This window comes from Ornithodoros turicata, unplaced genomic scaffold, assembly GCF_037126465.1.
Source record: "Ornithodoros turicata isolate Travis unplaced genomic scaffold, ASM3712646v1 Chromosome117, whole genome shotgun sequence".
Lineage (NCBI taxonomy): Eukaryota > Metazoa > Arthropoda > Arachnida > Ixodida > Argasidae > Ornithodoros > Ornithodoros turicata.
This window is the reverse complement of record NW_026999299.1, coordinates 94,666-107,393: the sequence shown is the minus strand read 5'-3', so window position 1 is coordinate 107,393 and position 12,728 is coordinate 94,666. Positions and strand designations below refer to the sequence as shown.

Genomic DNA, 12,728 nt, shown 5'->3' with positions numbered 1-12,728 from the left:
AACAGCAGTTCAGAATAGAAACTGATGCTGAAACCTGGCTCGGCTTCAATAAACTACTTGCAAGTGGGTTCCGAAGGAACCTCGGAATCGATTCCTAGCTCGGAATCGATTCCTGGTTCCATAACCGCCTTGCAAGTGGATCCATTTGAAAATAGAAACGTGTTTCCAGCTGGAAAGCAATTCCTAGCTGGAATTCATTCCTAGCTAGAAATACATTCCAAGCTAGCAATCAATTCCTGGTTCCATAACCGACTTGCAAGCGGATCCACTTAGGGAATTTTTTCACCTGGGTTCGGCAATACAATCTCGCTGTTTGTTTCTAGTACAATTCATAACGGATAACGAGCGCAGCGGTTTAAAGAGAAAGCAGAGAGAAATATAAAAGACGCAAAAAAAAATCTTGTCAGGGGCACGAAGTCCGAGAAACCCACTCCGAAAGGTACCGTATTTTCACGCGTATTAGCCGCGGCTTATGCGCGATTTTTTTTTCTCACGGGCGCCCTGCGGCTTATCCACCGGTGCGGCTTATCTGATGACTATTTTTTCCTGGTATTTTCCCCATACGCCGATTTTAACGAAACTGCCGACAGTGTCTCTGGAACAGCACTGCCCTGCCGATGCACGAACAGTGCGTAACAGGGACGGGTCCACATTCGAGTAGATTGATCTTCCTGGTGCATTCCCCCAAGCAGATTTAAGGAAAGTGGTGACAGTGATTCACGTCTTCTGGAAGATCACTGACCCATCAGTCGACGAAAAACACCCGACAAGGGCACAATCCGATCTTGGTAGAACTCCAAAACTGACCTCCTCTGTTGTACACTGTGCCGATCCCGGAGTATGGACCACAGGGTTTATGGCCTTCTCTATGGTCTCCTTTGTCGCACAAATCAGTCGTCTCGTATTGCCCGCGGCTTATCTGCGGGTGCGGCTTATCTGCCAGAAAATTTTCAAAACGTCCCAAAAAACGCGTCCTGCGGCTTATCTGCGGTGCGGCCTATACGCGTGAAATTACGGTACTACAATTCTCTTCCGAAGCCAAAACAGACACGGTTATTGCTTATAACGCGATACTCCGTACATTCGAGAGTCCTGCTCTTCTGTGACACAAAACGAAGGGAGAGCTATCCATGTTTCTTTCGATTACGCAAAGAAAGAATACTCAAAGCGAGGAATTGATTGAAGTATTAGGTCCACATCAATGCAAAGGCTATGTTTCTTACTCCTTTTGGTTTGAGACGTTCAGGTAGGAGCTTTGAAAGTCAAAAGCAGTGGGACAGAATCGCGCGTTTCTCTCAATTCCACGAGTAATGCGCTCCATTTATCAGAGACAGTCATCCTTTTTAGATGCAGGGAATTTTACCCTGGACCACCCTTTATTTCAGAAAAATGTCAATCAGGTCCCAGGATTGGCCCAAAAAGAAAACAAATGTGTTTAGAAAGTCTGAACAGGTAAACTAAAAGATACGAAGGCAGAAAAAATAGGCGATGTCAAGTTGCCGGTGGTGAGAAAATCAAAGAGTGATATTAAACGGTAGGAACAACTTATTTATTTACACATGGTAAACAAGACTTTCGTGCACGAGTCTGCACTTCTTCAGGTTACAAAAATATAAACATGGTACAGGCACATATATACAGTTGAAGGGGGAGTTCTGGCATGAGAGGGTAACAGGTTGATGGAAAGGATGCAAACACAGATAAAAATCAAAAGAACATAAATACAAAAGCAGGGGTATCAGAAGCGAAACATAACGCGAGCCCAAGGGCTTATACACAGGAAACGAGAACACTTGTTGGTGACGTTCGAGGAATTAAGGATAAAAAGGGGGGCGTTATGGCGACGGAATGAGGACACAGGTGCGGAGTACAAAGGTGACCAGTGAACCGTGAGAAAGTGAAGACGGAGGTGGTCTCAGGAGAGAGACAAACGAAGAAAATGTGGAAATTGGAGAGTTGTGTGTGTGTGTGTGTTTATCATTATCTTTTTTTATTTGAAAAATTATATTTACGGGTTCAATAATTGTAGTGGGCCTGCGTGGATGTTCAAACCATGAGGCTTCAGAGACTGGAATTTTGCAATTAAAAAGGATTCGCGATTTTTGCGCTTCATGTCACTGTTATAACCCGATTCAAGGATAACGATTTTGAGGTCTGTACCTAAAGCGTGTCCAGGAAGGTTAAAATGTGTAGAAACGGGTGTAGGATGGTTATTAACAATATCTGATTTATGGCCGTAAAATATAATTTTATAATAAAAATATAATTAAATATAATAATAAGTAAATAAGTAAATATAATTTTTCAAATAAAAAAAGATAATGATAAACACACACACACACACAACTCTCCAATTTCCACATTTTCTTCGTTTGTCTCTCTCCTGAGACCACCTCCGTCTTCACTTTCTCACGGTTCACTGGTCACCTTTGTACTCCGCACCTGTGTCCTCATTCCGTCGCCATAACGCCCCCCTTTTTATCCTTAATTCCTCGAACGTCACCAACAAGTGTTCTCGTTTCCTGTGTATAAGCCCTTGGGCTCGCGTTATGTTTCGCTTCTGATACCCCTGCTTTTGTATTTATGTTCTTTTGATTTTTATCTGTGTTTGCATCCTTTCCATCAACCTGTTACCCTCTCATGCCAGAACTCCCCCTTCAACTGTATATATGTGCCTGTACCATGTTTATATTTTTGTAACCTGAAGAAGTGCAGACTCGTGCACGAAAGTCTTGTTTACCATGTGTAAATAAATAAGTTGTTCCTACCGTTTAATATCACTCTCAGGTAAACTAAACAAAGTAATATTTCTCGTCCCGCTAGCTACCCACAGGTACGGGCACAGGACGTACCTGAATGACTCTTCACGGACAATCCGAGAGTGTTATCCTCAGGACGTCCTGAGGATAACATCGAAGGACGAGGACACGATTACACTGTGGGGACGTCCTGAGGACCGCGTGTGTTCTTTGGGAACACACTCTTCACATCCTTGCGCTGATAGCACAGTCTGTTTATTTTGCTTTTCTCTTCTTTTTTAACTCAGAAGGTCATAGAAAGAGCGCTTACGTATAGCGTACGATACACAAAAGTGTGTCGCGAAACTTCGGCGGACGCACATTTTATCGTAGTGGTGAAGAAGGAAAACAGCCGTCACTTCGAACACACGTGAATCGCGCATGCACTAAAACACCGAATACCGGGCGGTTGCTCGAGCACGATTGCGCGTGCTAGTCAATATTGTGGTCAAGGTGCTCCACTACAAAACAGCAGTTCACGTATCTCGAGTCACAGTTGTTCGTGAGTAGTGAAGAAGGCAGTGGTGTACACTTCCACGGCGAAGGCGTAGGACTTGTTTTGCTACAGTCACGGCGGTGCCGAAAGAGCACAAAAACTCTGTAACGTATCCTCTGACAGGTGTGGCAGAGCGCCTAAGTCGTTTTTCCACATGTTGTCATCATACATAGGTAAACGTCGCAGTTCAGTCATTTCGGCCGCCAGCTAAACCGGCCGGCGTCCCATACGCAACTCCCAAATCCTGACTCCACCAAGATGGCCGACCAAAAAGTCCTAACCAGTGTTGCCCGACGTGAAAGTAATTTTGCATATTACCTATATGGCGTCTGTTTTCCAGCCAGTTCGAAACCCGGCGAGAAGCACTAGGGAGGGGGGGGATGTGCGCATGCGACGTTTTTTTTTTTTTCGCAAGTGGCGGATTAACATTGACCTTGCGAGTTCATTTTATTTGAAATTCTCAGAGAGAGTTGCAGACTAAACACAATTCTCTAAACGGTAACGATTGTTGCCGCTAATATAATAAGCGGTAATTATACTTGATTACCATTCTCGTGTAGAAAGAAATTCTCTAGAGAGACGACAATGAGTTAGGAAGACTATGTACAGAGTGCGGCTCGTACTCGAGAAGGTATTCCACACGTATCCTAGCTATATCTGCACTAGTCATTGACAGCATCGCCTTAGTAAATCTATTGAATGCAATTATATATATATGCACCCCTGCTGCTACCATGAGCCACCATCCGAATCAAGATATAACACACATTCCTCGTAACTGCGTTCTTGTGATTCGATTGAACGGTTACTCACCTGAAAGTGAAATGCCGAACCACCGTATCACTTTAACAGCCTCCAGAAAGAACTGGTGACCTGCCACCGCGTCCACGGATACCTGACGGAGGCCATAAATATCGTCTGCGATGTCCTGCAGGACAGTTTGTGCCTGCAGGACGAAGGCCTCGACTTCGTGAGGTTTCTCATCAGCCACTACCACATGCACATGACGACTGGCGACGCAACATGCCTTATCCGCACCATCACCCTCGTCATCCACACGCCCACCAATTCTTCCGTCACCATGCCCAAAGATCTCATGGTAGCATTAAATGCCACATATTCTCCTGGTGATGATGAGGAGGAAGGAAGCTTTCCAGCAATAAATGTATGTCATGGTGTCTCGTGTTTCAACAGCATTCAGGCACTGTTTCGAGTGACAGATTCATAGATGTTAGAATCATCATTTATCATGATGCTGATGACACATCCTTAGTTACCTAAGAACTTTGTGACCGTAGTATCCCCACATTCTATTCACCCTCCACTCACTGCTCCACAGTTAGGGGTAGAGTGCGAGTCAAGGCAGAGGACAGCTGGTGTGAAATGAGAGTACCTGTTCTGCGTAGGTAATGTACAGGACATGTCACAAAGAAAAAAAACGTGGATGCTTAGCATGCATCTGAGCGTGTGTAAGGAGCCGTGGTAAGGAGAACAAGTTGCAATATAATTGAAAGTGCACTGAAGTACTATGCTTATGTATATTAGGAGTGGTTACTTGTTTGGTTTACTACCATTTTTGAACTCAGCTATTCAGAAGACGTTCAAGACAGGCACAACACAGCCGAAATAGAGGCATTCTGGCATTCGCCATAAATAGGAGCATAATTGCAATGTGGATGCAGGTGGATATGATAAATCATGTGGCATGACTCCACAGGGGTGTGTTTTTCCATTCTTAAGGTTTACAATACAGAGTGCACAACAGAGTGCCATACAATAAAGAGTGCACAGATCACATCAGTGTAAAGCTGCAGTGTCGTCGAGTAATTTCCAACACTCCTACTCACAAAAAGATGCCGAACAGCATGCATACATTTTTGTTTGAAAGAAAAGCCTTGAGCTTCAGGAGACACAAAAAGGACACTTTTTTGTTGTTGTTTAGCGGTATATTCACACTGAACACATGAGCACATGGACAAACTCTGTGGCCATATGACAGCTATCAACAAAGTAAAAGAAGGAGAGCTAGTGCAACAGGGGTGCTCGTTTAGCGTCGTTTACTACTGTTGTCTGTATCCACAGTCAATAAATGAGCACAGAAAAGCAATGCAGTCACACGGCAGCTGTCAATAACGCAAAAAAGCACGATAGCTACTGCTAACATATGGGTGCATGTTCTTCCATGTGCTTGTGTGCTCAGTGCACTGTAAACTTTTTCACACCTTTAAAGGTGAGCGCTATGCACATTCAACCTGGTTGTGTAACATTGTACCTCCAGGATGATATTTTAAAAATTCGGAAAGCATTAGAAAAGGTCAAGTGTCAGTGCAAATCTTGCTTTCATTATGTCTTGGTGCTAATGCATATGTGCATCGCTACCGATAATCGAGCACGTGCAAGTGTCTACAATACTGTTCAACAATGTTGAGACGTTGCAAGACTGAATTTTTGGAGAACACACAACATTTGAGTAAAGAAAACTAGTGCGAAACTGTGCTCCATTATGATCTTACCAAAATTACACCGAAAAAGGTATACGCACTGCACGTTATTACACCTTTCAAGACATGAAAACGGTTACAGTGTGTATATAAACTGCTGCACTGGCTGGACAAATCCGTACTCATGTTAACGTAAGTTAACTTTCTTTTAAGTAGTTGACACGGTCATGAGGCCATGTACAATTTGTTCACGAGCTCATGCTACAGTATGGCAGAACCACACTTCCGTTTTGATGTTGCATGCACCAGCTGACTTCTATTATATTTGTCAATACGGTCTATTGATGAGTCTAGCCTATGTTTTGTTATATTTGGACATTTCCACCATCACGATCACATTCAGCATCGCCACCGCAGCTCCGATCATTCCAGTCACCTCTCATCGTCACCACTTATCATTGTCACCACTCATATTAGACACCCTAGCTATGGAAAACCTCCCCACTTCATCATCAGAATATGTATATATGTTGTTTGTTATCTTCATCTGTTCTTTAATAAACACGTCCCCCTTGGAAGGTACTATACGCAGTAATTGATTCCATTCAACTTTAAGCGTGGTGCAATGGGAGCAAGGGATCTTCAAAGTTTCTGTGCAATTCAACTCTATTGCGGCACGACATTTCAGATATGTTAGTGGAATCAGCATGCGGAATGCTATGCCAAGTTTGTAGAACAGAGAATACTTCTGTATGGTTTCACATATCTGTCGGTGTCTACTTGTGATGCCACAGGCCCATGCTGTGGCTGAACTCTGCAAGACGCACATCCCACTTGTAGGGATCCTCTGTCATATGTGTCTGCTTGTGACATCGCAATTCGTTCTGTGGGTGACCCTGCAGGTCAGAACTCGCACCTGTATGGCTTCTGGCCCGTGTGTGCGCATTTATAATTGTTCAGATTTGTGTTCTGGCTGGACTCTGCACGGTAGACATGGCACTTGTGTATGGCTTCGACCCTGCACATAGTGCCGCAAGATCATTGCCATGGCTGAACTTTGCAAGAGAGGGGACTGCACTCGTACAGCTTCTTACACGTGCGTTTTCCCTCGTAAAAAGACGTACTTGTGTTCTGGCTGAAGTCTGCAAGAGAGACATCGCGCTTGTATGGCTTCTCGCCCTCGTGCCTGCACTTGTGGTTCCACAGCTTCGTGCTCTTGCTCAACTCGGCAGGATAAACATCGCACTTGTATGGCTCCTCGCCCGTCCGTGTGTGTGTGTCCACTTGTGCTGGTGTAGGTTCCCGCTCTGGCTGAACTCTGCAGGGCAGACATCGCACTTGTATGGCTTTTCGCCCGTATGTGTACGCTTGTGCTGCTGTAGGTTCCCGCTCCTGCTGAACTCTGCAGGGCAGACATCGCACTTGTATGGCTTCTCGCCCGTGTGTATCTGCTTGTGCTGGTGTAGGTTCCCGCTCTGGCTGAACTCTGCAGGGCAGACATCACACTTGTATGGCTTCTCGCCTGTGTGTGTCCGCCTGTGATACTGTAGGTGAACACTCGTGTTGAACTGTGCAGGGCAGACATCGCACTTGTACGGCTTCTCACCCGTGTGTGTCCACTTGTGCTGGTGTAGGTTCCCGCTCTGGCTGAACTCTGCAGGGCAGACATCGCACTTGTATGGCTTCGCACCCGTGTGTGTCCGCCTGTGATACCGTAGCTGGAGACTCGTGCTGAACTGTGCAGGGCAGACATCGCACTTGTACGGCTTCTCGCCCGTGTGTGTCAGCTTGTGCTGGTGTAGGTTCCCGCTCTGTCTGAACTCTGCAGGGCAGACATCGCACTTGTATGGCTTCTCACCCGTGTGTGTCCGCCTGTGATACTGTAGGCTCCCACTCCGGCTGAACCCTGCTGCGCAGACAACGCACTTGTATGGCTTCTCGCCCGTGTGTGTCCTCTTGTGCTGGTGTAGGTTCCCACTCTGGCTGAACTCTGCAGGGCAGACGTCACACTTGTATGACTTCTCACCCGTGTGTGTCCGGCTGTGACGCTGTAGGCTCCCACTCCGGCTGAACCCTGCCGCGCAGACATCGCACTTGTATGGCTTCTCGCCCGTGTGTGTCCGCCTGTGATACTGTAGCTGGACATTCGTGCTGAACTGTGCAGGGCAGACATTGCACTTGTACGGCTTTTCGCCCGTATGTGTACGCTTGTGCTGCTGTAGGTTCCCGCTCCTGCTGAACTCTGCAGGGCAGACATCGCACTTGTATGGCTTCTCGCCCGTGTGTGCCCGCTTGTGCTGGTGTAGGTTCCCGCTCTGGCTGAACTCTGCAGGGCAGACATCACACTTGTATGGCTTCTCGCCCGTGTGTGTCCGCCTGTGATACTGTAGGTGGCGGCTCTGGCTGAACTCCGCAAGGCGGAGATCACTCTTGTGCGGCTTCTGGCCCGTATGTGCTCGCTTGTGACACCATGGGCTCGTGCTCCGCCGGAACTGTGCAGAACAGAGATTGGACTTGCATAGCTTCTCGTCTGTATGCTTCGACACGTGGTTCTCGTCACTCCCAGACCATGAGAACCCAGGAACAGAGGAACAGATGTCGCACCCAATACCCGTCTCTCCCATCTGAGCATCCGATGGAGGAGTAGTGGGACTCTCTCTTGCTGCTGAAATTTCGGAAATGGGACATTCAGAGGCCTTAGCAGCACGGGCGCATCTCTAATTGACAAATATTGGAAAAACCCTACGGTATCACTTTTGCGGTCACACTATGCATGTCCGCCACAGCAAATAATCGTCCTTGGGACTCCCTGCGGTATTTGCTGTGAGGTAAAGTGAGGTGAGGAAAAACATCTGGGACAAAAACTGAGGTGAAGGCAAATATTGTGAGGGCGTTTGCACACCTCTACCTGTGTTCACTGGGTGCCGACATTTTGGGGAAACTAGATTGGATTACATTGAACAGGCCGTTCCGCCATGCCAGGGTGCGTCAACGCGCGACAGCTGGATGTGCGTCCCATTGGACTTGCGGTTACAGCTGCTTTTGCGAAGATGCTTTTGATAGCTCCACGCCACCAGGTAGCACCAGCGCACGTTAACCTGTTTTGTTCCCCGTTGGTCTTCCAGTTTGCATCGTTTGTTTGCGAACGGTGAAATGGTCTATAGGATATTCCCATACGATGTGCGAACATAACAGATTTTGCATCCGCCTCTATGGGCAACGTGTGGATGTAGACGGGCATGTCGTGAAGATCCAGAACGGCAGAAGTGCTTGCTAGCAGAAATGATTGACCCCAGAACCGAGTGTTGGAACAGACTCCAGGTATCACAGAAATCCCTGTATTATATATATATACAGGGTTCGCCAAGATAAACTTCGGGGTTTGTAACGAAGATAAAACAAATAAGAACAGTGTCGGGGAGCAAAAGTATATGTTAGAGGATGTATAATGCTCCAAAATTTTATGTCGATACTGCCATTTGGTCCGTTCCTTTGCGGATAAATCGTGAAAATTAGAAAACCGCCGCTGCCAAGTCCGCTATACCTGTGTTTCAGCTCCTTTCCGTCAGATGGCAAAACGGTCGAACGCGGCGTTGCAGACGACATCGAAATCTGAACAAGTGGAACTGAATGCAGAATCGTACTCTGCAACTCCGCGTTCGACCCTTTCGTCATCTGACGGAAAGAAGCTGAAACACAGGTATAGCCGTTTAGGGCAGCTATTTTTTAATTTTCACGATTTATCCGCAGAGAAACAGACCAAGCGTCACTATCGACATAAAAGTTTGGGGCATAACACGTCCTCTAACATCTACTTTAGATTTCCGACACTGTTCCTATTTGTTTTATCTTCGTTACAAGCACCGAAGTTTATCTTGGCGAACACGTACGAGACATAACAAGGTTGGATCAAGAGCGGGCAAGGATGTTCATGGGGAGGTGTGAGTACAACATTCTGTTATAGCATGATAATTTTTTACCATCCATTGCAGTTTTCTTGATATTTGCTCACGATCGCTGTCTTTCCTAGGCCGAACAAGGATGACAAAACACACTCTTTTCGCCTAAAAATCGACGCCGAAGCACAATTTAAATGTGGTTTGCAAGACAACTGCAAGAGAACGTATACTAAGAGGGACTGGATTGTTGCCCCTCTCATAAAGTGTATCACTGGACTGCCCTTTGTTCAAAATGGGATACTGCAAATTTACCCGGCAAAGCACGTCACAGCTATTAAATAACAGAATTAAAGTGATAAATATTGCAGAGCATGCCACAATCTGTATTGACAACAATGAGAATTTCTACGTCGCCCTGCGGGAAGGTCTGTGATAGGATGCAGAAATCGTCTGCTCTTGCGAGTGTCGATTTTCAGAAGCGACTGGGGACCGCGTCATCTCTCGTACATTTTCACTCGGCTCTCATACGAACAACGTTCTAAGAAATGGCTGACACGATTGTTTAGAACAACCATATATATCTTCAGAGACAAGTTAGAAGTCGCAAGACGACCTCCTCACCCCCATCACAAATCTGAAGTGCCAGCCATCGGCGCGCACAGTAGGATTACAGCTCAGACCAACAATTTGTATTACACTCCCCATTGCACACTGATCGTGTTTCAAAATGAAGTGTCGCTGACGATGTACATCGAGAAGGAGTAAGTGTTTATTTAAAAACCGCATTAAATACTCCCAGAAAGAAGATTTGGCTTCCACGTATCCGATTATGCGCCACATTATCTGAGACCCCCCACAGTCAATGCATGGACTACATTCTCCGCTGGCGGGGATATATGTCTGAGTGTCCCCATTTCGAGAGCAAAGGGGATGACTCAATCCAAGGTCCCTCTACAGGTTCCAATTTCCATGACTAGTTGGTGACTATTTCTGGTTGACTGTAACGAAGCGTCAAAGGAACACGAACAGCAGATGTAAGCCGGCACGAGCGCTTGTGTTATCTTAGTTCTCTTGTCCATGTATCCTTTTGTCCACCATTAGTCAACCACAATAAGCATTCACCACGAGAGGAGTAAAAAACAAAAGAGGAACAATATAAGAGCACGTTGCTTACGAAAATAAACCATGCATAGTTAGCGGTTCTGAGCCTGTCAAATGATGTTCCTTTCGTGTGTGTTTCCCAGACAGTGGTTTTTCTTACATTTCCCACGCATCTCAACCCAACCGACCTCCGATGCAACCCTTTTTGAGCCTCAGTCTCTTCCGTGATCTACTAGATTATAACCATGTCATAGGCACCCCTTCCCAGCGCCACATTTTTTGGAAAGTAGCGGTGGCACTACTCATCGTCCCAGTTATTGCTTCCTCAACTTCTACAATACTTTGTACTTCAGCTTACCTCAGTATTTCTGTACAAGTGGTGGATATTCCACAGGTGTTTCATTCTCAGGTTAGTTATCATCATTATTCTACGCATTTTCATAGGAGCTATAGGGTTTATTTACATGACGTCATCCGTAGGAGACCGCAACTGTCGCTAGCAAGCAGGTGTTCTGCAGTCGGCCGCCCTATTGTAGGTCATTTCCAAGTCATTACCCACATCGCAGTCACCGTATATTTGGAGTTTCAAAATTATTGTGCCATGTGATTTGTAGCATATCCAAGTAATTTCCATGTTTTCGACATTAACAGTCATCCACAAAGCATATGGCAGCGTACAAATGCGGGTAAATAACTTTGAGAGACCTACAGTATGCCGGCGAGGTGACTTCAGTGAATAAACCCTATTGCTGTCGTCTGCTACGGTAGTCGTACATACGCTTCTGCATAGGGTTACCACCTTTCGTTGCGAAAAATACCGGCTGAGGGAGAGGTCGTGGAATAGAGGGAAAGGAGGAAAGGCTCGTGGAAAAGGGAAAGTAGGTGAGGGGTGGACGAGACACACACACATAGAGGGAGAGAGCGTGCTCGCTCAATGAATAAGAATGAATCACTAAGAAAACGACTGGTGACTGCGGAGCTGGGTGTGTGTTCCAGATTTATTCAGGCTGTAGTGGAATGTTGAAGGGAAAATCCCGTAACAGCCCTTATGAAAGGTCTTGAGCCACAAATACCGGCAAAAGGCTGCCTGTATCACCTTCCTACCTGCAACCGGCACAGCACCCAAATACCCGGCCGTGCCGGTATAATACCGGCCTGGTGTATTCTACTAAGAGCACTATGTCCTCGACCATCAGGACAACACAGAAGGCTCAAGAGTTCTGTTTTCTGCAGTGTTGCATGACAAATGAGAGACAGAAGAAATGGTCCGACAGAAAAGATATTTCATGTGATCGAAGCTCACTTGGTCAGTTCCTAGGAGGCTCTCAAGTCGCTGTCCCAGCGACTGTATAATACGCTACAGCACATTTTGCTGTGTGTGTTTGAAGTGCCCGCACTATAGACCTCTCCCTGTTTGTAAAGAAATGACATCGTAGCATTCGACAGAGCCACCAATTCGGCACAGTTGAACTACCGTAATTTTATGCGTATTAGCCGCAGCTTATGCACGATTTTTTTTTCTCACGGGCGCTCTGCGACTTATCCACCACTGCGGCTTATCTCGTGACTATTTTTCCTTTGTATTTTCCCCATACGCCGGTTTTAACGAAAGGGATGACAGTGTCCCTGGAACAGCACCGCCCTGCCAATGCACGAACAATGCGTAACAGGGGCGCGTCCATATTCGAGTAGACTTACCTTCCTGGTGCATTCCCTCAAGCAGCTTTAACGAAAAGTGGTGACAGTGATTCACGTCTTCTGGAAGGCCACTGACCCATCAAGCCATGAAAAACGCCCAACAAGGGCACAATCTGATCGTGGTAGAACTGTAGAGCTGACCCCAGAGTATGGACAACTGGGTTTATGGCCTTCTCAATACATCCTTTGTCACTCAAATCAGTTGCGTCGTACTGCCCTCGGCTTATCTGACCAAAAAATTTTTAAATGTTCGTAAAAACGGGCCCTGCGGCTTATGTGCCGTGTGGCTTATACG

At 46.3% G+C, this 12,728-nt stretch overlaps 1 protein-coding gene across 1 annotated transcript; it reads right to left on the bottom strand.

The window, feature by feature from the left end:
- Nucleotides 1–5,068: 5,068 nt before the first annotated feature.
- On the bottom strand, nt 5,069–8,396 carry LOC135371613 (zinc finger protein 227-like). The gene has a single exon (XM_064605602.1). The coding sequence runs from the start codon at nt 8,357–8,359 to the stop codon at nt 6,956–6,958; it is 1,404 nt and encodes a 467-aa protein (XP_064461672.1). The 5' UTR covers nt 8,360–8,396; the 3' UTR covers nt 5,069–6,955.
- Between the last annotated feature and the right edge of the window lie 4,332 nt (nt 8,397–12,728).